At 50.8% G+C, this 24,321-nt stretch overlaps 1 protein-coding gene across 1 annotated transcript; it reads right to left on the reverse strand.

The window, feature by feature from the left end:
* Nucleotides 1-947: 947 nt before the first annotated feature.
* Nucleotides 948-23,961, reverse strand: SPARC (secreted protein acidic and cysteine rich). The gene is made up of 10 exons (XM_086412531.1): nt 23,900-23,961; nt 12,649-12,718; nt 11,724-11,786; nt 11,033-11,120; nt 9,536-9,657; nt 7,640-7,760; nt 5,786-5,919; nt 4,633-4,781; nt 2,628-2,776; nt 948-2,158 (listed from the first exon to the last, which is right to left on the reverse strand). The coding sequence occupies exons 2-10, from the start codon at nt 12,703-12,705 to the stop codon at nt 2,130-2,132; spliced, it is 912 nt and encodes a 303-aa protein (XP_086268657.1). The 5' UTR covers nt 12,706-12,718; nt 23,900-23,961; the 3' UTR covers nt 948-2,129.
* Nucleotides 23,962-24,321: the final 360 nt, after the last annotated feature.

Genomic DNA, 24,321 nt, shown 5'->3' on the forward strand with positions numbered 1-24,321 from the left:
AATAGAACACTCTGTGATGATGAAAATGTTCTGGATCTGCCCTGTTCAGTAGGGTAACCGCTAACCACATTTTGCTGTTGAGCACTTGAAATGTTTCTGGAGTGACTGAGGGACTGAATTTTAAATTTTAAGTTAAATTTAAATCTAAATAGCCAGGCATGGGGAGTGATTACCGTGGCACAAGAGTAATCCTGATTCCTTCTGTGACATACACTGCTGGTTTCTTATATTCTCCCTTCAGTGTGAAAAGTGAAAGTATTAGTCACTCAGTCCAACTCTTTGTGACCCCATAGACTGTAGCCCACCAGGCTCCTCTGTCCATGGAATTCTCCAGGCAAGAATACTGGAGTGGGTAGCCATTCCCTTCTCCAGGGGATCGTCCCAACCCAGGGATCAAACCTGTGTGTCCCTCTTTGCAGTTGGATTCTTTACTGTCTGAACCACCAGGGGAGCCCTTCAGTGCACCTATCACATATTATCATTTGTATTTAGTTGGGCATTTTTAAAACCCATTCCTCGTTAGACTGTAAGTTCCAGAAGAACAAACGCTTTATCTGCTTTGCCACAGCTGTGTCTGTAGTACCTGGAATGGGATCAGTCCATAGTAAGTACATCATAAACATTTCTTGATGGATGGGTGAATGAATGAGTGAATGCTTAGTGAAGGCATTGCTTTCATTGGTGCTTTCCCTGGTTGCTTAGCCCGGTGCTCTGATAATGAAATGCAATCATGAAAAAGGTCAGCCCCCAGGTCATAAAATTAAAAGCTAAATCCATGCTTATAGGCACCACACATTCCTGTGTATAAGTAAGCTTGTGTGTACGAAAGGGTAATAATGCATCTGCGAGGCTTTGCCTCTGTGTATTCACGTGTGGACATGTTACGTCCACAAAGCTCCACGTCAGGGAAATGAGGTCACTAGGACACATGCAAAGTCACTCAGGGAGGCAGTTTCTAAATCAGTACTTTTTATTTTGAAAGATTTGTCAAACTCTTCACACCGTGGCAAGAGTTTGCATGATTAATAAGAAGCAGCTTTTTCATGAAATGCTTGGAGGTGAACGAGTTCTCAGCCTGTGAGATCCGACCATCCCATTGATTTTGAAATTTCTTTTGATTAATAGAAAGAAAAAGTGGGGAGGGGAGAAGAGGAGGAACATGCTAGCGACTGAAAGATCTCTGGTGACAGCCATCCAGATGTGAAAAAAGAAAACAGAAAACCCAAAAGAAAACCAATTTGCCACCTGCCCTTTTTCTGTTTTACCATGTTCTGCTCCTCGCTCTTGATTTTGGTCTTTCTGGCTGAAACAGCCTCCCTGTCCTGCATCTCCTAAAGGTAGTTTGGAGGGGAGTAGCCCTGCAGGACGTGGTGATCCACCTCTCAGAGGTGTGGGGGATTCCAGAGAACGGATGGGCCATGGTTCTGGAAAGTCTGAGCAAATTGCCTAATGCAAAAAGAAATGGCACTGCAAAGTGAGGAGGGGAGATGGTGAAGAACTGGGTATATGTGAGAGTTTATGTACTTTCAGAACACAGCCTCAGTTTCCTTCTCTCAGTCACAGCCCCTGACCACAAGATTCGTTATCTGCAGTTCTGGCTGGTGGATTCTGCAGCTCTCTCCCACCACTGATCCTCTAGCCCTAGAAGCATCCTTGCCAACATCACGTGCCTGTTACTTCCCTTTGTCCATCTTCAGGCCACTTAGGGATGACCCCCTGGCAGCCAATACCCTGATATAAAATTAACACAAAGTCTGACTTGGTGAATACTAGTTTCGAACAGAAAAGTAGAAAATCTGAAGATGCAATGTGTGTTGAAGGCAGACTCGAGCAGATCAAGTGTTCCACCCATGTGCCACCAAGACAATGGGCGGAGGTGCACGCGGCAAGAGGAAAACGGGACCATTCATGGGTGAGCAAGAGGCCGTGAGAGCTGAGTTACAGCTAAGAATGTCGTGACTTGGGTTAAAATGTCTGTGTTTAGCACCGTTAATGTATTCGTTTAAGTCTATATTAGCACCTTGACCCCAGGCAGAACAACAAACCATCCAAACATTTTAAACATTGGGGAAAACAGGAGGGGGAAGGTCAAAGAGAGAGAATCTGGTTCTGCAGGAGGAGGCATGGCTTTAGATCACGAGGTCCTTGTCGATGTCCTCTGCAAGGCAAGAAGGAGCAGAATTAGACTTGGGGGCCGGGGTCAATGAGGAAATGCTTCCCAAGGAGTTGGCGGATCCCGCCCATCCCGGGGGCCGGGGGCCAGGTAACCAGTCCAAAGTCACCAAGGGAGTCTGTGACTGAGAACTTTGGTCTCCCCTGTCCCTGGCTGGTCCTCGTCACTTGTGCTGCCAAATTACACGTGCTGTTTCCTGTAGGTGCCTGTCAGTTCCCAAAGCAGTGCTAGACACAGAGTGAGTACTGATGCTTGAAAAGGGAGAGAGAGACAACGGATGGATAGAGAAGGACCAGGAAGTCACCTGAAAGAGCGAGGCCCACCCAGGCAGGGAGAGCAGACAGGAGTTAACCAGGCACAGAGAAGAGACGGACAGGAAGGACAGACACACAGACAGCAGCAAAGAGGGAGTCTTTGTCCTCTCGGACAGTGGATCCTTTGCTCAAACACTCACTCTCCTTGATGCCGAAGCAGCCGGCCCACTCGTCCAGGGCGATGTACTTGTCGTTGTCCAGGTCACAGGTCTCGAAAAAGCGGGTGGTGCAGTGTTCCATGGGGATAAGGGGGGCGCGCAGTGGGGCCAGCTCGGTGTGAGACAGGTACCTGCAGGGGTGAGGTGGGGAGAGGCTGAGGCTGAGCGAGCCCCACAGCCCTGCTTGGGGAGACAGAGGGAGGGAGCCTGCCCCTTGGGGCTGAAGGAGAGGATGTTCCACAGGCTCTGCCACTGACCTGCTGTGGTTCTGAGCATACAGCACTGCCCTACTCTGACCATCAGTTTCCTCCTCCATCAAAGGGGGAGGAGTTGATCATAATGTCTAAAGGGCCCTTCCAGGTCTGAGGTCTGAAAGACTCTGCACTTTCACTGCTAAGGGCCCAGTTTGATCCCTGGTCAGGAAACTATGATCCCATAAGATGTGTGGCTGGAAAAATAAAAGGAAGAGGGTGCTGACTTCTGGGGAGGGAGCATGGGAAGGGACTGGAATTGGCAGGCAGAGGGTGAATAGAACTTTATCTTTTATGTACTGTGTCCCTTGTGAGAGGGAGGCCTTCTGGTTTCTCTCCCCATCTCCTGTTCCTGTCCTCCCAGCTGGCCTGGACTCCAGAGCACATGTAGGATTTTTTTCCCTTGTTCCCCAGAGCCCTCCATTAGTTGTCCTCAAAACACTCTTCCCCAAGGAGCCCCAGGCCCTCCTATCTGGCCCAACTCGTGGAAGGGATTGGTTGAACTGAAGCTCCTCCCCCTTCTTTGTATATCAGTGAGGAAATCGAGCCCCAGGGAGGGGCAGGGACTCAGGCAAGTTCACGGGGCAGCTCTGGGACAAGGAGAGGGGAAGGACGGAGACTCTGACCCAGGCTGCTTTCCCAGATGCAGGGTCCTTGCAGCCCCATCTGGAAGCCTCCCTCCAGGCCCCTTCCTTGCTCAGCCTGAGTCCAGATGTTCCTACTTCTCCCCTCCCCTTCACGGTATGACTCAGATGGATCCCAGCCATGGAAAGAGCCTGGGAGAGAAGCTACAGGCAGTTTCCCAGCACTCAGGAGACCCCAGCCCCCCAGGATCACCCACAGGGTAGGCTGGACCAGGAGGGAGGGTTGAGCCTCCCAGAGGGGTGCAGCCCTGGGCATCCTGTGCAAGCAGAGCAGCCCTCCTTTTGAGCTGCTCCAGGAGCACACAGCAAGGGAAGGCAGGACGAGAGGGGCCGGTCCTGCTCAGCTGCAGACCATCAGCCACCACCTGCAACTTCCGGGCACATTCCTTACTTTTTCCTTCCATTGTGAGAAACAGACCACCACCCAGAGGGTGAGCTCCATGGGGGCAAGGGCCTACGTGGCAGTTCTCACTACAGTTAAATCCCCTGCCTGGAATTGTGCTCGACATGTAATAGACACTCAATAAATGTTGGTTGGCTGACCAACTCCTGGCCTATCCCACAGGGTGTTTACACAGCACTTCCTAACTCATTTCAACATGGGGCAGGAGTGATCAAACCAAAGGCTTGCCATGGAGATGGGATGGGCACTCTGATGGTCTTAAGAACTTCCAGAGCCAGTTTGCCCCATTGGGGCCGGGTCTCAGGGCCTTGCTGCCCCACCTCAGCCTTGCCACCCCACGAAGTCTGGCGCTCCTTCCCAGCTCCTTCTACCTTGCTGAATGGATACCCAAGGCTGGCACTCACGGGGTTAAGGAGGGGTTTTCAGTTCTGATGGCTTCTGCCTCTTAGGCAGTAAGGAGGGAGTGTCTCATGGCACTAAATCCTTTCTACATCCTTTCTCCTACACCTATCCTCTCTTGTCGCAGCCCTTAGGCAGGCTATGGGCCTCCAGGGCTGGGAGCAGCAGAGGCCACCGAGAAGTCTTCTGACCACATCTAGTGCACCTAGCAGCCCTGACCAGCGACTGCCCACTCCAGGGCCAAACTAGAGGCAGCTCCCCTCCGTGATCCTGAGGTTCTGGGGTCTTACCCGTCAATGGGGTGCTGATCCAGCTGCCCGAACTGCCAGTGCACAGGGAAGATGTACATGTTGTAGTTCTTCTCGAAGTCCCGGGCCAGCAGTTCCACGGGATGGTCGCCAGCCTCCAGGCGCTTCTCATTCTCGTGGATCTTTTTCACCTGTGGGAGCAGAGATGCTGTGTGACAAAGGGTCCAGGAGGTTGTCGGGGCCAGTCAAGGTCCCTTCCCCCCGACAGGAGGCCAGAGTAGGCAGAGACCAGCCAAAGTCAGGGTTCGGAATGAGGGAAGGTGGTCCAGGGGTTAAGACTGTGCTTCCACTGCAGGGGGCACAGGTTTGATCCCTGTCAGGGACCTAAGATCCCACATGCTGAGCAGAGTGGCCAGGAAAAAAAAGACCAAATGAGGGAAGGAGGTGGTTAGATGAGTACCAGCATTATCTCATCCACAGAAGTGGAGGCATGGGGCCATCTCAATCAGAATGACTGGGGAGTGTGTCAAAATGCAGCTTCCCGGGCCTTCCTTCACAGAGACACTGGTTCATTGTGCCTGAGGTGGGGCCCAGGGAGCTGTATTTTATCAGTACTCCTAGTGCTTGATATGTCCCTTAAAGTCCACAGACTCAGAAGGAAAAAGGAATAGAATTGTTTATGTCTCGTACTTAACATGGAGCTAAACAAAGTGAGCAGGTCCTTTCATTACAGGACTCCTCAGAGCCTTTAAGATGTGAATGTGCTCTGCCTGCATGCTAAGTCACTTCAGTCATGTTCGACTCTTTTTGACCCAGTGGAGTATATAGCTTGCCAGGCTCCTGTGTTTGTGGGATTCTCCAGGCAAGAATACTGGAGTGGGTTGCCATGCCTTCTTCCTCCAGGGGATCTTCCCAGTCCAGGGATTGAACCCATGTCTCTTATGTCTCCTGCATTGGCAGGTGGGTTCTTTACCACTACGCCACCTGGGAAGCCCCTGAATGTGTTCTAGGAGCTTTCAAAGGCCGCACAGAGGAGCCTGGGACAGAGGTGCTCGTTGGAGCAGGGATGTGGGCTTACATTTGGGGGCCTCGATCTGGGAATGGGACTGGGGCTCTCAGCCAGCCTGGGGCCCGAAGTCAGGGCCAGCTCAGGGTTGAGCAAGTGCCCTGAGACAGAATGAAAAAAGACCCTTACTCGCAGCTTCTGCTTCTCGGTCAGGAGGTTGTTGTCCTCATCCCTCTCGTACAGCGTGACCAGGACGTTCTTAAGCCAGTCCCGCATGCGCAAGGGGAATTCAGTCAGCTCGGAGTCCAGGCAGGGGGGGATGTCTAGGGTCAACACACAGAGGTGGTCAGCACAGACCCTGACTCCCTGCCCGAGGGCCAATGTGCTGGCCACGTCGCTTTCCCCACCCCCGCCCTTCTCCTGCTACTGCTTCAGTCTGTGGCCTTGGCACCGGGCTCAGCCTCTCTGGGCTGCAGTTTCTTCATACCTTTTGAACAAAGGAGATTGGGGGGGGGTGGGGAGAATACTCTGCAAATGGACGAGTACAAAGGCACATCCCCTGTTCCCTTGACTTTGATCTGATCTGGGGAGGGAAATGGTTTGCTCCAGAGACTCCTGCTTTTCTGGGTGTTGGGCCCTGAAAACAGAGGCCAGGACCCACCATGATGATGTTGACCCTTGAGAGGTGTTTGAAGCTGGGAGACTGAGGAACAGCATTCACTCAGAGGCCCAGCTTAGCCGGGGTGGGGGTTCAGGTATGCTTAATCACCAGAACATTCTTAGTGATAGGATTTCATCCTGGTCTTTGGAACTCAAGGTGACATAATGTCGGTCCTGGAGATTTCATCTAAGTCCACCCTCATGGAATTATTAGAGATCAGTGTGGAGAGAAAGGGCTTGCTTAAGGCCACATTATCAGAGCCTCATTCAGCACCAGGGCATGTGGGTGCCAGGGGACCTAGGGGTCCATCGTTCCCCAATCCTTGGGCCTGTGGAAAGTCCCCTCTGTGGTTAGGACCATGACCTTCTTCACCAGCAGCTGGGGAGTGGAAGAGAACATCTGAGAGGGAAATGCTAGGAGTCGGAGCAAGCGATACGCCCCAGAGAACAGAAGAGCCACTGGCACAAGCGTCAGTCTCACTGCCCAAGGATTCCTCCCCTGCCCTCCTTCCCCAGGCCTGAGCTGTCTCTTTTCACATCCAGGGCCCTGTAACTAGAAGAGCGGTGCTGACCACAGGAGAACCTGGTTCCCCCTCCTCCACCTTTCTGCACTCTGCACACCTGAGACAGGTGAGTGGCCCTCCCCGGTGTCATCTGGTGCCAGAATGTACCAGACACACCATGCGGATGTTGTCTTGGAGGGGAGCAGAGGGGGCCTTGCCTGTCTCGGATGACAGGGAGGCAGACACGCTGGAGCCTGGCCAGAGCAGGAGCCTGGGCCAGCTGAGTCTGCACCTGGGATCACTCCCCAGAGGCCAGGCAAACCCTGGCATCCCTGCCCCCAGCACCTGGCTCCCAGGTTTCTAGAAGCAGGTGCTTAATCATATGTTTTACACAGGCAGATGGGAATGTAGCAGAGTAAAAGGGCCTAGGATATGACAATATTGAGTAACAGGGCCTAAAGGGAACTGACAGGATTGCTTTGATTTTAAAGCATTCAAATCAAGTATTTTTAGGCCTAGGAAGAACATCATTTTTGCTTCACAACTTTGAAGCAGGAAAGATTGTGGTTATACCTATAGAAGAACTTCCTTGTCATTACAGAAAAGAAATGAGCTGTCTCAGATGCCAGTGAGAGGCTCCAGAAATCCGCCCTGATCCTGTGTTCCCTCCACTGCTCAGTCCTTCCCTGGAGGGGTCCTGAGTATAGATACCAGCTCATAAACAATCATCTCATTTTATAACTGGGATCCCTGATGCTCAGACAGGGGAAGAGAGGTGCCCAAGATCACACAGCACAGAGGTGGCAGAGCCAGCATCAGTGCCAGGTTGGTGCCTCCTCCCCGAGTCGGGAGGCTTGGCAGGGCCCGAGGAGAGACTCACATTTGCAAGGCCCGATGTAGTCCAGGTGGAGTTTGTGGCCCTTCTTGGTGCCCTCCAGTGTGCACTTGGTGGCAAAGAAGTGGCAGGAAGAGTCGAAGGTCTTGTTGTCGTTGCTGCACACCTGTCGGCAAAGCAGAGCGCCTCACCCTCATTCCCAAAGCCCTTCGCCAGTACTGCCATCCATGCCCATTTCAGAGATGGGGACACTGAGGGCCAGGCAAGGAACGTATTAGCCCGGGGTCCACACAGTGAGTTAGGGGTGGGGCCCTGGCAAGGAGCCACTCTTTAGGCTCCTAAGTCAATGTTCAGCCCATGCTGAGAGCCGCTGCTGGTCTCTGAGCAGCAGAATGACAGAGTCAGGGCTGAGATATGGGAAAGCAAACCTGGGAGATACAGAAAAGATGAATTGAAGGTGAGGATGAGGGAAAGGTAGAGTACGCAGAAGAATTAATACAGCAGGCCTGGGACTGTTATCCTTAGAAAGGCCTTCATGCCATGTTGGCCCTTGGCTGGTGTCTGGGAGCGGGGCTGGTGAACAGTTGCCTGCACTGTTAGAAAACTGTCCACAAATGATGCAGTGTCTCAATTTGCCTGGGTTGCTCATACAGACAGTATGGTTCATGCTGAACATCTCTTTTCCTGCTCGGAGTCTGGCATTTGGGTATATGCCAGGCATGGGATGCCTGCGTGGCCAGGCTTCAACTAAACAGTGGGTGCTGAGTCTGTAATGGGCTTCGTTGGGCAGAAGCCTTGCTCGCATGAGGCTGCAGTTCATCTTTGTAGCCGGGGAAAGAGACCCTTCATGGCAGGGGGAGAATAAGCAAGACTGTGCATGGATCCCTCCACATTCAGCCTTTTTCCAATTCCCTTTTCATCCAGCTACAAATCCTTAACTATTAGCAGTGAGTGCAAAGATGTGGTGAGTTATGTTGGTCCTTCTTGCGAATCTCTGCGCATGAGGATGGCAGAGCAGAGATGCTGTGGGCTGAACAAGGGCAGTGACAGGAAGGAGTTGTGTCAGGAGGAGAGAAGCCTTGTCTTGAACACCCTGCACATACTTACTGCTTACATATCACTGCAGAGGGATTACTGATGGGCACTGGTGACCAGTGTGATAGGTGATGAAGGGGTGAGGAGGAGGGAAGAGCTGACGAAGATGCTAAAATTTGGACCTCAAAGGGTAAGTTGTACTGGGGAGAGGTTGAAGATGGAGAGATCAGGTGGAGGTTTGTGGGAATGATCCTGGAACTCAATTTGTGGCCCTGAGCTAGGTGACCACTAGCAAAATGGTTGATATGCATGAGTGCTCAATAAATATGTACTTGGATGGATGGATGGACAGATGAGTCCTATTGGAGACTGAATGGACAGCTTTGAAAGTTTTTTTAAATAGTACATATTGGGTGCTTACTAAGTACCAGGCATTATCTGACAAATCCCTGCAATAGCTCTATGAGATAAAGTCTATTTCTGGCCCATCTTTAGAGGTGAGAAAACTTGGAGAGGATCAGGAACATAGCTAAGATCTCACACTTGATGTCAACCTTTGCTGTGACCCAGAACCCACATGTTTGGACCTGATGCTTTGCCAAGATTCTCCCACATGAGAAAGTCCCTCGTGTGTGTTCCTTTCTGAGTCTCAGTAGGGCTGGAAGCTGGTGGTGCTGAGTAAATTCTTGCCCGTTGCTGGAGAGTCCAGTGACAGTCACTCTCCAGTGACTGCTGGAGCATCCCAGACAGAGACCCTCTCTGGCTGGGTCTCTTGCTGTGACTAGACCTACTGAGGGGACTTCTGAGCCTGGAGCTGCCCTGTGGGATCCCCCAGGCTGGCAGTGTTCTGGGCAGACGCCCTGAGGGCCGCAGTCCTCACCCCCCGCCCTGTCCCTTGGGCCTCACCTTCTCAAACTCGCCGATGGGGGCAGGGCAGCTGGTGGGGTCCTGGCACACACACATGGGGGTGTTGTTCTCGTCCAGTTCGCACACCTTGCCGTGTTTGCAGTGGTGGTTCTGGCAGGGGTCTGGTACAGCACGAGGGCAACATGGTTAGCCTCACCCGGGCTAGCACATCCATCGCGACCCAACCCACATGGATCCTTGGACAGAAGTCCTCAGCGTTGGCCCCCAACTCAACCTTTGGGCAGCCCTGCACCCTCCCTTCTCTTCTGCTGAAATCAGCTTGTCGGGGAGCAGTTGGCTCTGTCTGGAGACTAGAGATTTGGTCTGAGGTCAGGGCCAGGCATACCTGCGGGGGCTGGGGATTCAGTCTGGGACCCAGGAGCACTGGGTGCCATATGGCTCCCCCGAGGATAGAAGCAACCACTGTGTTCTCGGCTGTTCATGGATCAGTGACAGTGAGGTATTTTGGACTTCTAGAATAGACTTTCTAGGATGACTTGGAAAGTCAGCTGTTGTCACGGAGCCAGGAAGCTATGCAGCCCAGCAAAACAGACCTGAGTGTCCGTAGCGGAAAAGGGAACAGAGCCCCAGGACCAGACTGAACAATAGAGTCTGCCTGTGTCTCGTAAACACCGGATAAGGGACATGGAGGGGAAGGAAAAGGACTCAGTAGATGCCCTTCTGCTCCAGTGGATACTCAGGCCCTGAGGATGAGAGCTCATCTAGCCTTTCCTCCTGGTGCTTGACTACGGTGTCGTAGTCTTCCTCTGTTAGATGCCTGACCTGCCAGGTCCTGGGCAAGGGTGCCTCTACTTTCATCTCGTAGTCCCTCGACAACCCTGGGGCAAGGGTCCACTGTCTTCACCCTTCTCCACAGAAGACATGAGCAAGCTGTGCTCAGAGAAGGTTTGAGGGCTGTCAGAGGACATTGCAGAAAGTTTGGAGGCAGACCTTGGTTGGTCCACCTCCAGAGTTGGGACTTTAGCCCCTAGAGTGCGGTGAGTCTCCATTCTGTGGGTTAGGGATGCTGGACTGTGGGCGGGAGCCAGAAGCCCCAGGTCATGGTTCTCACAGCCTTATAGGAGTTGTGTCAGGCTTCCAGGCTTATTTCCTCATGGCCATGTGAAAATTAAATAAGCTTATAAGTGTGAAAGCGTCTGGGGCCATCAAGTGACCGGATGGGACTGGCAATCTCAGTAGGAACCTGAAACCCAACTCTGGAACTAGATTAAAGTGCTGCAAGGGTACAAGGCCACTTCCAGCTTGAGACTTCCCTTCCTGGCACTCACAGCCTGGCTATAAATAGATCTTTCCAGATTCCAGAAAACACTCCCAACCTTTCAGTCAAGGCAGTTTGTCCTTCACAGCCCCTCCCACAGGGAGGACCCCACCCTGCGTTTCCTTGGGAAGGAACCTCACACAGGCTTGGCCCACACCCCAGGCCTGGGCGGCAGAGGGCAAAGGCTTGGTGTAACAAGATAAGGAGAAGGGACCTACTCTCGGCCACCACCTCCTCCTCGGTTTCCTCAGCACCATCATCGAATTCTCCTACTTCCACCTGGACGGGGTTGGCTCCCACGGGTACCTGGGGTGGAGGGAGAAGAGTGAGTCAAATGCCCCACCCCACCCCCAGACCTGGAGGAAAGGGGCAAAGGCTGGAGGGGACTTGCCCGAAGCCTTGGGTACCCACAGGGGATGGGGATAGACATGCTGAAATGGGTGCTGGGTTCAGATCCCAGGAGGCACAAGTGCCAGGTCCAGAATTGAGACTGAATCTATGGACTCGCTGTACCTCAAGGGCCCAGAACTCTATGGAGATGCCCTAGAGGCCACCAGGGGTGTCAGGGCAAGAGGGGGTGCCAAGCTCCCTCCCCTTCCAGCTGCACCAGGGTAGTCTCCCTTTCATCAGTTGATATTTGGGGAGACTCTGGATGACCATCTGAGAAAAAAATGTCACACAATTCAAACAGTAAAAAACAAATTTCGAATCATAGCTCCCACCTATGAGGTTGCAGGGAGAGTCTGGGGAGCACTCGGGCGTGTGTCATCATTGGGGGATCTACAGGATTTACATCTGTGCTGTGCATGCATGTGGGAAGGGGAACAATGGCCTGCTCCGACAGCCCCCGTCTGGATTCCCCAGTGAGCGGATGTTGGCAGAGACGAGTCTGGGGCCCCCACCACCTACCTCGGCCACCTCGGCCACGGTTTCTTCCACCACTTCTGTCTCATCAGGCAAGGCTTCCTGTTGCTGTTGGGAGGTGAAAATGGGGTTCAGAGAGGTTGGGGCCCGGGCCAGCTTCCCACCACTAACATGCCTCAGCCTGGACCACTGAAGCTGGAGAGCTGGGAGAGAGGCTCATGGGAGATCCCCCGAGGCTGTGCCTCAGGACCTGCCGTGGGTAGACAACTCGGGCACAGGAGAAGCCAAACACGCAGGCCCTGTGGGGCTCCGGAGCACCGCGCTTTGTATAGTTATATCTGGAGTGTCTATCAAAACCCAAAAAGCATTTCCGCAGCTTAGACTCCCATAATGATAGGAGACCAACTGGTCTGATGCAGACCAACTCCCTTCAGATGGGAACACTGAGACCCATAGGGGATGAACCCTGAATTTTAACAGATGTCAGTATCTTCCCCACAAGTGTGATACTATCATCATCATCATTATTTGGCAATTCCTTCTTGGAGTCAATTTGGAGTGAGAAGAAGCAAGATAGCACATGACTTTGAGGTGCCTGGCTGGCTGGGGCTTGTTTTCCCATCACTCCCATCAGCATCCCCTTCTCTTCTGGAAGTCTTCATATGATAAAGAGCTCACTTCCTTCTAAAACAATCCTAGTCGCTTTCTGGGGAAGCTCTGGTCGCTAAACAAGTACATCTTCACATTACATGGAAATCTCTCTTCCCTGGAATCTCCTCCCAATGATCCTCATTCAGTTTTTATTTTGAGCTTATTAGTTTAAGGGAAAAAAATCTTAAAAAAAAAAAAAAAAGACAACTCAAGAAGGGGAAGTGCTTGTCCCCTCTGAACATCCAGGGCTGGTAGATTCAATGCCCCTGCGCTGGTGGTGGGAGGTAAGACCAAGAAGATGTGACTTTCAGGTACTCACAGGGGCTGCCAAGGCCCTCCCGGCCAGGCAAAGGAGAAAGAAGATCCAGGCCCTCATGGTGCTGGGAACCCTGTTGGGAGAAGAGAGATGAATAATTCAGTGAGGGCGAGGTTTCTCGATGGAGAGTTCCTCCTGACACTGAATTCCTGTGACATGCAAAATAATTTTAGATGATCCATGGTAAACGATAGTGAAAGACAGGGAGAAAGTTGCTTCTACTTGGTTCTCTTTTAATCCTGATGGTATGAGAAAGTCTCAGTTTGGTGCTAACGAGTCTTTAACATCTAACACTCTTCTCTCACCCTTTTGAACAGAGGGCAGGCCTCTGGCTCAGAGCCTCCGCAGGAAATGACATCCAGCTGGAATTTAGTACAGTTGTTCTGTCTCCTTTGTATCTAGTTTAACAGTTTCCTTCTATTTATGACAAAAGTACGCAGGTTTTTCCATTTACGGTAGGGATCTTGTCTCTTTCCTCAGTACATTTATTTAAATTTTTAAACAGTGATTGGACAAAGACAACTGGTTAATTAATCAAGTCTGGGCAATGTTGAACCGGATCTTGTTCAAGGGCCCTTCAATTGCTGATGTTCTAGGATTCTTTTCTTCCTATACCCCAGACTCTTCCCCTCCTCTTCCTCCTCTCCTGTCTTTCCCCTGACCTCCTTCTCCCTGCTGCTGCTGCTGCTGCTGCATCATTTTAGTCGTGTCCGACTCTGTGCGACCCCGTAGACCGCAGCCCACCAGGCTCCCCAATCCCTGGGATTCTCCAGGCAAGAATACTGGAGTTGGTTGCCATTTCCTCCTCCAATCCTTCTCCCTGCTGCTGCTGCTGCTGCTAAGTCGCTTCAGTCGTGTCCGACTCTGTGTGACCCCATAGACGGCAGCCCACCAGGCTTCCCCGTCCCTGGGATTCTCCAGGCAAGAACACTGGAATGGGTTGCCATTTCCTTCTCCAATGCATGAAAGGGAAAAGTGAAAGCGAAGTCGCTCAATCGTGTCCGATTCTTAGCGACCCCATGGACTACAGCCTACCCGGCTCTTCCGTCCATGTATTTTCCAGGCAAGAGTACTGGAGTGGGGTGCCATTGCCTTCTCCGATCCTTCTCCCTACCCCTCTTTAATAAGAGAATTTAATAGGCAGCAACCCCTTGCCAATTTGAGACAGTGAGGCCTACATTCTAAAACAAAGAACGATAGTTTTCAAGTATAGCCAGTGGAGACTTATGGCATACTTTCCTCCATTCTGCCCAGGAGGGATGGCACTTCTCTGGATTCTGTGTGGAAACTACCCAAATGCTTGCATATGTTTTGTGTTACCTTCTGTTTCCCCTTCACAGCTAAAAGATGTTAACTGAGATCTAGAAAGTTCTCTAGAAAATTCTCCCACCCAGGTCACTGCTGAAACCTTCCTCTTGATGCTGAGCTCTCGACTCTAACAATCTAATGACTGGAGGGCATCTTGGAGCAGAATCTCTGATGATTTGCTGCCAGAATGCTGTCCCTAACCAAGGAACTGCGGTGGGAATGTTTTGTTTCTTGTCCTAACTCAATGAACTTCCATTTCCAAATGGCTTTAGAAAGTCCTTCCTTCTACTGTTCAGCTTGCCTCCCTTCAAGCTTCTCCTGGTCTGCTGTGATCATCCATCTATGCCACACAGAGCAAGCATGCTCCCCTGCTCCTAAGCAGCTTTTAGTCAATGTGGGCAGTGGCCATGTCTTCCCCCATTTGTCCCTGGCTCCTTCCAAGATTTCTCAACTGACCAAGCACCTCGGTGGGAGGTACCATGACATCATGGAAGAAACACTTAGCTTGGAGCTAAATCCCAAGGATTCTGGTTCTGTCTCAATATTAACTTGGTATATTGGTTCAATCCTTCATCCTCTCTAGACCATGGTTTTCCTCTTCTATTACTTGAGAGGGTTCGACTAGCTGAGCTTTGAGGTGGTAGCCTGAGCCCTTGAGATGCCCTTTAACTGTCCCAAGCACATGCTGGTCTTGACAAACATCATCCCCTCCATTATCCCCATCTTCACTTAAATTATGGTATTTGCGTAGCAGAAAGAGGCACCAGAAGGGAAGACTTCATAATGGTCCTCTATTGGGGTTGAAATAGACACTAAACCTCAGTATTCCATGGCATGTATAAGAAATAAAACCAACAGAAATTTAAAGAAATCAACTGGGGGCTTGGCTTTGCTTCACGGTGTCCCCAACTCCAATCTGAATGCAGTCTTCCCTTTCCAGGAGGTTTTGGAAATGTTCCTCACCCCTTTCCCCCGACACAGAGTTGTATGTTGTCTTCCCTCCTCCACTTCTCTCAGGCCTAGAGGTAGAAAAATCTCCTTTCTTGCTTCCCCGCTTGGAGACAAAAGCAAAACAATGCCTGCATGTGGCTTTGGATGAAAGGAACAGGAGAGAAAGCATGAATGAAAGGCTTGTCTGAGATCGTTAGAAGTTGAAGGGTCAGAGACTCATAACAGGAATAAAAAAAGTCACCTTGTCTGGGCTCCAATGACAGACAAGTCATACTGTTAGAGAAGCAGCCCAGCTAGGGCTGGAAATGCAATAAGCTTCAGGTTGGAGAGCCAGGAAGACTAGCATCTCCAGGGTTTGTGTCCTTCATCCGAGCAGAGGAACTGCTCCTCCTCTGTGACCAGGGAAAGATATGTGGGTTGGCTCTTCTGTCTGTCCTACCTCACCAGCCTTGCTCTTTCCCAGTGGCACACTGACTCTTTCTGCCACCCCCATCCTTGGTGCTGCAGCCAGAAGAGAAAAGTCATTCTAGATCTCACGGTGCATTAAAATTTCTAAAGGCCTCACACACTGGCACCACGGCATGGGAGGGCTGTGAGTCCCGTTGTTCCGATGAGCGGTCTGAGATGGAGAGGGAGGAAGTCAGACAACATTCAGGCCCCTTCCAAGTTGACAAAACTCCTCCTCATGGACTTGGGTTGTGCCTCATAGAGGTTTTCTTTGAGACTGGGGTGGGGATCGGGGAGAAGAGTGGGATGTTAAGAAAAGGACACACAGTCTTGGAGGAGGAGGTGTTTCCCTAATTTGGGGGTTTGCCAAGTTTTCCCTCATCCCAACATCCTCTTCATCCAGATTGTTTGATGGGAGGGAAGGGCAGCATTGGACGGTTCTCGAATGTATGACCATACTCCCTGCATACCCATGAGCTTCCTGTCTGAGGTTCTCTAACCACCACTGGTCAAAGAGGCCAGGTGCCCATCCTGCAAAGGTCAGGGCGTGCATCAGTAACCCTAGCAAGGTCAGAACACAGGGCCAAACCCCAGCATCCAGAAATGATCAGCTGTGCACACATCCTTTGCCAATCAAACCTAGGCCTGGCATGCCCATCTGGTGAAAATATAAACACCTTTGTATAAATGAGCAGTATTAAATAAAAACTCTGTATCTCTTTAGTTTGTAATGATGCCTGTGTTTATCCTTTTAAGAATGTTTTCATAATCTGGCATCCCACTGGGGGCTGAAGGCATGTCTTTCTACCTTATAGTACAGAAGAGAGGGCTGAGGCCCAGAGGGGAAAAAACCTGCCCAGAGCCCCAGGGAGAGGGTGGCAGGGCTGAATGAAGACCAAGGCTGCCCCCCTCCACCTCTGGCCTGCCCTCTGCCTCACCTGCTGTTTCCCTTGGCAGCAGTTCCTCCGCTAGGTGCTCACCTGATGGGGCCCAGTTGGGCTGTGAACTGGCCCAAGGTACCCTGGAGGAAATGAGACTGGGGGGGGGGGGGGTGGGCGGGGGAGCAGGAGGTGTGTTTCCCTTGGCCCAGCGGTCATCAGATGCAGACTTAGCTCACTCCCACCCCGCCACTGCCCCTGCCTCTTGTTCCGAACATCCAGTCCTTTCCTTTTGCCTTTATTTGCTCTGGAGACGGCTGAAAACCCGTCCCTGGCTGCCAGCAGGACCCGAAGCTGAGGTCACCTCTCCTCCTTTAGAAAGAGTCTGGGGATGGAAAAATACAGCCTCCACCCCCCCCCACCCCACCCAAGTTCATCTCCCTTGAAACATAAAGGGCCTCCTGTGGGCTTTCTCTGGACACTGAAGGGTTGCTGAAGGACAGAACTAGGGAAAAATCTTGGAATCATTAAATTTTAGACTTTGGATCTTGGAATCATAGACCCCTGAGGACATGAAGCACAGAATCTGGGTTACAGTCATCAAATCTGATTTGAGTAGAAGAGTTTATGAAGCAATGCAGTCTAACAGAACTTTCTAAGATGATGAAAATATTCTATATCTGCATTGTGTAATGTGATGGCTAGTGGCCACCGGTGGTTATTGAACACTTGAAATGTTGCTAGTGCAAATGAAGGGCTGAAGTTTTCCTTGTATTTCATTTTAATTAACTTAAATTCTACGTAACCACATGTGGGTAGTGGCTACCATATTAAGACAGAGCTTGCTTAGTCCCTCAGTCATGCCCAACTCTTTGCAATCCTGTGGACTATAGCCCACCAGGCTCCTCTGTCCATGGGATTCTCCAGGCAAGAACACTGGAGTAGGTTGCCTTTCCCTTCTTCAGGGGATCTTCCAAACCCAGGGGTCAAACTCAGGTCTCCTTCATTGCCAGTGGATTCTTTACTATCTGAGCCACCAGGGAAGCCCATATTAGACAGAGTGGTTATCAACTTTTATAGAGGCATTATGGCAGAGAGGTAAGCCCAGGGGCTCTGGAGACAGAATATATAGGTTCAAACCCTGGTTCTGCCATATAGCAGTTGTGTGACTTTCAGAAAGTGATTTTCCCTCTCTGGGCCTCAGTTTATTTCTCCATCTTTAAAATGAAAATAACATACTTACCTTGAAAGACTCATGGGTGATTACAAGAGATAAGCATCAGAAGAGTATCTTAAAAAACAAAGATCCCAGAATCTCCATTCCCCTTGAAAATCCAGGACAAGAATCCTAGCTCTTTGTTCATGGCCCAGGGGGAACAGGTGCTGGGCTGGAACAAAGTAGGCATTGCTCCTTTTGGTCTCGGGCACTCCAGCCCAGCCTCCACAGGCACAGTGAGGAAGCCAGGCCCCAGGCTGCCCTCTCAGTTGGGCTGCTGACGCAAAGCAGGCATCTTGCTTCCACCATTTGGCTTACTAACAAGGGTTCCCAAAACACATGTTCCTGGTAAACAAGCCCAAAGAGAGGAAAACAAGTCTAGAGGCTAATAAAGGAACTCGTGAGTGAGCCAGGCCCACCAGAATGCCAGGACTCAGAAGGAGGCCTGAGACAGTCCAGAGAGGTGCCACTGTGGCCAATGTGGCCACGTGGGCACTCACACCCCAGGGAGCACACACAGCCACTCAGAGGTGATGTGGAAGTCAGGATCCCTGGGATTGAGTCTTGGCAGTGCTGCCCCCAGCCCACCCTTCAAATTAGGATAGGCTCCTCTGCTCCTTGGCTTCACCTAGTGCCACTCCTCTGCACAACGCAGAGGTTGTTTTAGATCAGTGGTGTTCAGAGTCATACAAGCCAGGGAGCCTTTCTCTCAATGAAGTCTTCTGCGGAAGTCCAAGTTTGAAATAACTAAGAGCCGTTTACTTTTCTTGTACATATGAATGCACTATTATCTATTCAATGAATCAGCTTGAAATAAAAAAAAAAAAAACATTGTTGAGATGGGAGCTGGCACTGGGACACTCCCTGAGATGCCTTGGAGAACCTCTAAGTTCTTTCATGAGAAGAGTTTGAAGACCCTGAGGCCACAGTCCCTAAGGTTCCTTTCAGCCCTGACGTTCCAAGTCAGCTGAGTCAGAAGCCTATCAGAGGACCGCCTTTCCCAGCTTGGGCCTTGACTCCCTGCTTCCACTTCTAACAATTCTTGCTGGAAGGGAAGAAGCTAAGGGAAACATTTAGGGCAGCAGTCCCCAACCTTTTTGGCACCAGGGACCAGTTTCATGGAAGACAATTTTTCCACAGACCAGGGCGGAGTGGAGCATGTGATTAAAGCACATTCTATTCATTGTGCTGCTGCTGCTAAGTCGCTTCAGTCATGTCCGACTCTGTGCGACCCCATTGCTATTATTATTACATCAGCTCCACCTCAGATCATCAGGCATTAGGTCCTGGAAGTTGAGGACCCCTGTTTTAGGGTGCTTAAGCACAGGTTTGAAGAGGTTCAGAGGCAACTCGGAAATAGCCCCAGAGCATGAGACTGGTATCAGTCTGACAGATGTTCCATAAACACATCTAAGATGCCACGTTTTGCTGTGGTTAGAAGCCCCAGGGTGGAGCTTTAGGCTCTCCCCGTTGGCTCCCCCTAGCGACCACTGGTGCATCTGGGTGACCACAAATGGAAGGGATGAGAAATAACATCAAAGTGTCCAGGCTGTCACATCCTAAACATAGCAAGCAAATCCATGGCACATGTGGCTCCACCTGCCCCTCCTGTGCATGTGGCAGACATTACTAATCAATCATATGACCTTTCCCCCTAAAGTCCAGTTCAGTTCAGTCGCTCAGTCGCGTCCGACTCTCTGCAACCCCATGAATCGAAGCACGCCAGGCCTCCCTGTCCATCACCAACTCGTGGAGTTCACTCAAACTCATGTCCATCGAGATGGTGATGCCATCCAGCCATCTTATCCTCTGTCGTCCCCTTCTCCTCGTTGGACTCAAATCCTGGACACAGTTCTTTTGGCAGTTGCTACCAATGGATTGGTGGTATCATGCCAAGCAACACCTCTTTGCCATGCTTCTGATTTTAGAGATAGGAAGACTGAGGATCAGAGAGGGAAAATAATTCACTTGAGGTCATACGTGGCAAGCTGGTATCTGGACTGAACTTCCAGATATTCAGAAATATCAGGACGTTTGGGAAATTGTTTATTTTTCCATTTGATTAGTCTAGGATCCTATGGCCATAACTAACACATAAGGGGCCAGAAAGATCCTCATAATAAAACATAATAACATAAAGGGTGCTGCAGTCATGTCCGACTCTGTGCGACCCCATAGACGGCAGCCCACCAGGCTCCCCCGTCCCTGGGATTCTCCAGGCAAGAACACTGGAGTGGATTGCCATTTCCTTCTCCAATGCATGAAAGTGAAAAGTGAAAGGGAAGTCACTCAGTCGTGTCCGACTCTTAGCAACCCCATGGACTGCAGCCCATCAGGCTCCTCCGTCCGTGGGATTTTCCAGGCAAGAGTACCGGAGTGGGGTGCCATTGCCTTCTCCGAAAGATCCTCATATGAAATGGGTTAATACCACATTTCTGAAACAACCCAGCTAGAGTGAGAGTTGGTATCTCCATTTCTACTTTGCCTACAGACATCAAGGTCTATAACTGGACAAGTGAGTGCAGAGTTAATGTCCTGTCTAGACATCTCCTGGATAAGAAGGAGACTGTTTTCCTAAATAATTCTGTCAAGTCACTGGTTGCAGTCACCTCTTAGCCACCTCCTGTTGCCCTAATGACAAAGCCATGTGGGCTGTGTCAGGTCATGGCAAGCCAGCAAAGGAGGAATAGAGGTAGCTCTTATCACTTGTTATCCATGGGGCTTGTTGACTACAGGGAGGAGTGTCAGGAGAGTACCAAACTGCTCAAAGGAAACCAACAAAAAAAGCCAAAATGAACATCTGGATGTTTCCAGATGTCTGAAAATTTGGCTCAGACATGTTTGCTGCGTGACTTTGAGTTATTCTCCCTTCCTGAGTCTCAATTTCTGTCTATAATATACAACAGGTGCTCAGATGGTAAAGAATCTGCGGGCAGTGCAGGAGACTGGGGTTCAATTTATGGGTTGGGAAGATCCCCTGGAGAAGGAAATGGCAACCCCATCCAGTATTCTAGCTGGGAGAATCCCATGGACAGAGGAGCCTGTTGGTTGACATACAGTCCATGAGGTCGCAAAGAGTCAGACGTGACTGAGCAACTAACACTCAGGCGTCTATCCCTCCGCCATGACCTGTAGTTAGGTCTGGCTGTGCATGTCTGTGTGTGGCTACAAATGGCAATTGTGTATTTGCATAAGTGACCAGTGACCTTGAGTGACCAGTCACTGACCAGTGACCAGTGACCACTGTGTGAAGCTTTGTATGTGATGCTGCGTGTCTACCTGACTCAGCATCTGTGGGTTTCAGCCCATATAGGTGAGGGTCAGAGTTTGCATATGCATCAGATGGACATCCGAGACTTGCCTGTGAGTCAAGGTATTCCTCAGAGAGAGCCATGAGTACATGACCCCCTGTGTCTGCTCATGTATTGAAACATTTATTTTCAGCTGTGCCAGTGGGTGCCTGTCGGTGAAATCAATGTTTATATACTTGGCATCCTCGTGGGTTTGTGTCTGTCCCTGTTTATCCCTGCACACATACCTGTCTAAATAACGTCAAAAATCAAATATTTTCCTGTTTACCTCACATCCTCAGCTCTTTCCTCCACCATCCTTTTCTATTTATAGCTTATTTTTTTAGCAAGGAAAACTGCTCTTGTGAATAGCAAACCCCAGCCACACAATTGGTTGACAAGTCTCTACAGATGGATAAAGATTTTAGCACGACTATTATGCAATCCAAGTTCCCCTAGCCCCTCCTCTCTTGTTTCCTTTTCAACTAGGGGGCCAGGAGCTGTTAAAGGGGGCAGCCAGGGGGCCGACTATTCTTTCTAATGAAAGCAGCACCTGGCAGTTGGGTTCACAGGACTTCAGAGCTGAAAGGGCACCTGGAGACCCTAGGTTAGATTCCCCATTTAACAGATTAGGGAACTGAGTCTGGAGATGGGAAGTGTCTTTCCAAATGTCACTGTGAGTTAGGTTCCACCTCTGCCTTTGCCTTGGACACTGGAGGGTGCAACACTCTTGGGAAATATGAAGGTGCCCAAATCAAAAGAATTTGGACAATATTTATTTTGCTTACATGTGCGTGTCACCACTTTTAGTAAAGGGAAGTTGTATCCAAACCCTAAGATGATGAAGCTGCCGAACAAAAAAGCCGGGAATGATGTCACCAAGTCTTTGGATGCCATCAATTCATCCATTCTAAAAACCCATCTCATTAGGTGAGAGGGCCACAGTGTAGCAGGCGCTTCTCTGTGTATCATCCCCGTTTTGTCCACATAGTATCCCTTTGAGGTGGTGGTGTTATCACTTTTTGAACCAAGGAGGACCTGGTTCCCCTTGAACCTGGGGCTCAGAAAGAAGAAGCCATTAGTTCAAGGTCAAATGGCACCTTTGAGGTAGAGGTGGTTTTAAAACTTGGGTCTTCAAGTAGCCTATCCCAGGAAGCAGGAAGCATCTTATAGCCCCACAGCTGCCCTGGGGTCCCGGGAGATTGGGAGATTGGGAGATTGGGAGGGCAGGACCTATAATTTGCCCTCTTGGGATGGAGTGGAGTGGGGGACATTCAGACCTACAGAGCCTGATATTCTGTTTCTAGTGTCCCCTCCCAGCCAGCAGGCAGAGACCCTGAAAAAAAGGTTACCGTGGCAACTCGCATTCCTCCTAGAGTGAGTCATAGCAAAGAAGAGCCTTTTGGTGGGTGGGACTTGGAGAAAGTTTCAAAAGTTGATTCCTTCTCCAGGCACCCTCCCTTCCCTCCCCCTCCCTCCCTCAACTCCAGCTCCCGGCTTTGTCGATGTGGCAGCTGATGGCTGCAAGTTAACTCTCTCTTCCCCCCAACCACTCCCATTTCAAAGCTTTTCATCCTCCTGCAAATACACCTTCACTTCCAGTCCCCACCCTCTCCATCTCCCACATCATGCCCTCTGACTACTTGGAGGGGCAGGCGTCCATTTGAGAATATTTTTAAGACTGAAGGCTGTGAACACCCTCTTGGATATTGCCACTAACTCTGTCTCTATTTCTGTCTGTGTCTATCTCTCTCTCACACACACACAACTGTATATACAATTTTAAGGGGCTTGCAATTTCCTCGAAAACTAGCCAAAGGCTAGTCCATGAATTCTGCTTTAAGAGACCTTCATTGGAAAGTTCAGAAGACGTCGGGCATCCCAAACATCATTGAGTCCATTCCTCTTACTTTACAGACAGGGAGACTAAGTCCAGGGGAGACATTTACCTAAGATCACATGTAAAATGTATGTCTTCAGTCTGTCCCCCTACTTCAGATGTGCTTCTCATCCTCTCTCAGCACTTGGGGTGCACAGAAATTCAACCGCAGAGAAAACCCTTTCTCTTTGTGTTCTGCATAGAATAGCATTTTCTGGAGGAAAACATGTGCCCCTCTGTTTCTTTTTGGGTGGACTGGGCTTCCTGGAAGACATGCCTTCCCCAAGGCCCCCCTTTCCACTTGGTGCTCTTAGGGACTCAGGAAGCCTGCTCATGAACCAGCCAGTGAAGCCATAGGTAGGAAGGGCTTTACCTGAAGACCTAACAGCAGCCTAGAGTTTGAACTTCTCATGGCAAAGGTGTGAGAAGGTCGCCCTGAAACCCTCTCCATCTTGTCTTCTCCCTCCCACTCTTTGCAGCACACCACCACCACACCCAGTCTCCCATCGGACCCTGCGCCTCTCTGGACCCTATCGGATATCAGGGGTCTTCAAATCTAGACACACGGAGGGCTACTACTGCTGAGTTTCCTGCGTTTACACCCTGGGGAGCCCGGGATGAGAACAATGCCTAACCCCGGGCTGATTGTCTGACAGTGCTATTTCAGGCTGAATGGCACCGGAATTGGTGTGTGTGTGTGTGTGTGGGTGTGTGTTGGAGAGGGTGGAGGTTGAGAGGGGAGAAATTCCAGGGCAACAGGAGCCTTCACAGAGGTGCTGATGAAAGGTGAAGACCCCCTCTTATCCCTCCAAAGATCAGTTTATCACCCAGGCCAAGTCCCTTTAGGAAAACAGAGTGCAAGAACCAAGTTTAGAAAGTTTCTCCTCCTGGAATGGGAAGCAGGGCAGACTCTGGTGGCCCATCCCTCTTGCAGCTGTGCCCAGATCATATTCCCAGGAAAGGAAGAGGTGGCCCCCACTTGTAAAGGCAGCGTCTGAAACCCGAGAGACAGGCGCAGAGAGGGACAGGGAGAAAATACTCTCTCAGAGACAGTCGGATTACTTTCTGCAAATCCAAAGGGGAGACCACATGATCTCAGTTTCACCTGAGGAGTTAACAGGCAGCAAGTCTGTGTCCCTTGCCCTTCAGGAGAGCAAGGATGGAGTCCCTCGCCCAGAGACCTCCCAACACAGCTTCTTTTCCTTGTACACAAAGTGAGGAGTGGGCCAGGGTGCAGGGGGTGCAGGCCTAGAAGAGGGACAGGCAGGGCAGGGGTCGGACATACCTCAGTGGCAGGCAGGCAGGCAGCAGGCAAGCTCCGGGCAGTCTGGAGGTCTGCAGGAATGTGAGGGGCTTAGAGCCTGGCAACAGGAAACCACTCAGAGCTCTGGGCTGGGTCTGTCTCCCCCTCCACCCCGTGGTCCCTCCTCCTCCTGTGTCTCCTCCTTCCCCTCCCCTCCCCTCCCCTTCTCCCCACAGCCAAAGCTGTCTCTGTCTTCCAAGCCTTTCCTCCTCTCCTCGCGGTGGGCTGTCCTGACCCGCCTCCCAACCCCGCCCGCCACATGGGTTCTGGAGCTCTTGCCTAGACAGACTGACCGAGCAGAGCGCTGGGACTGGAAAGGCTGGGGGAATCATCTAGAACAGTCCCCTCCTCATTCAGAGGGGAACTGAGGCCTAGAGGGGACAAGGGATCACCCACCCAGGGTT

This window comes from Bos grunniens, chromosome 7, assembly GCF_055505025.1.
Source record: "Bos grunniens cultivar Pamir isolate PY7600 chromosome 7, Bosgru_T2T1.0, whole genome shotgun sequence".
Lineage (NCBI taxonomy): Eukaryota > Metazoa > Chordata > Mammalia > Artiodactyla > Bovidae > Bos > Bos grunniens.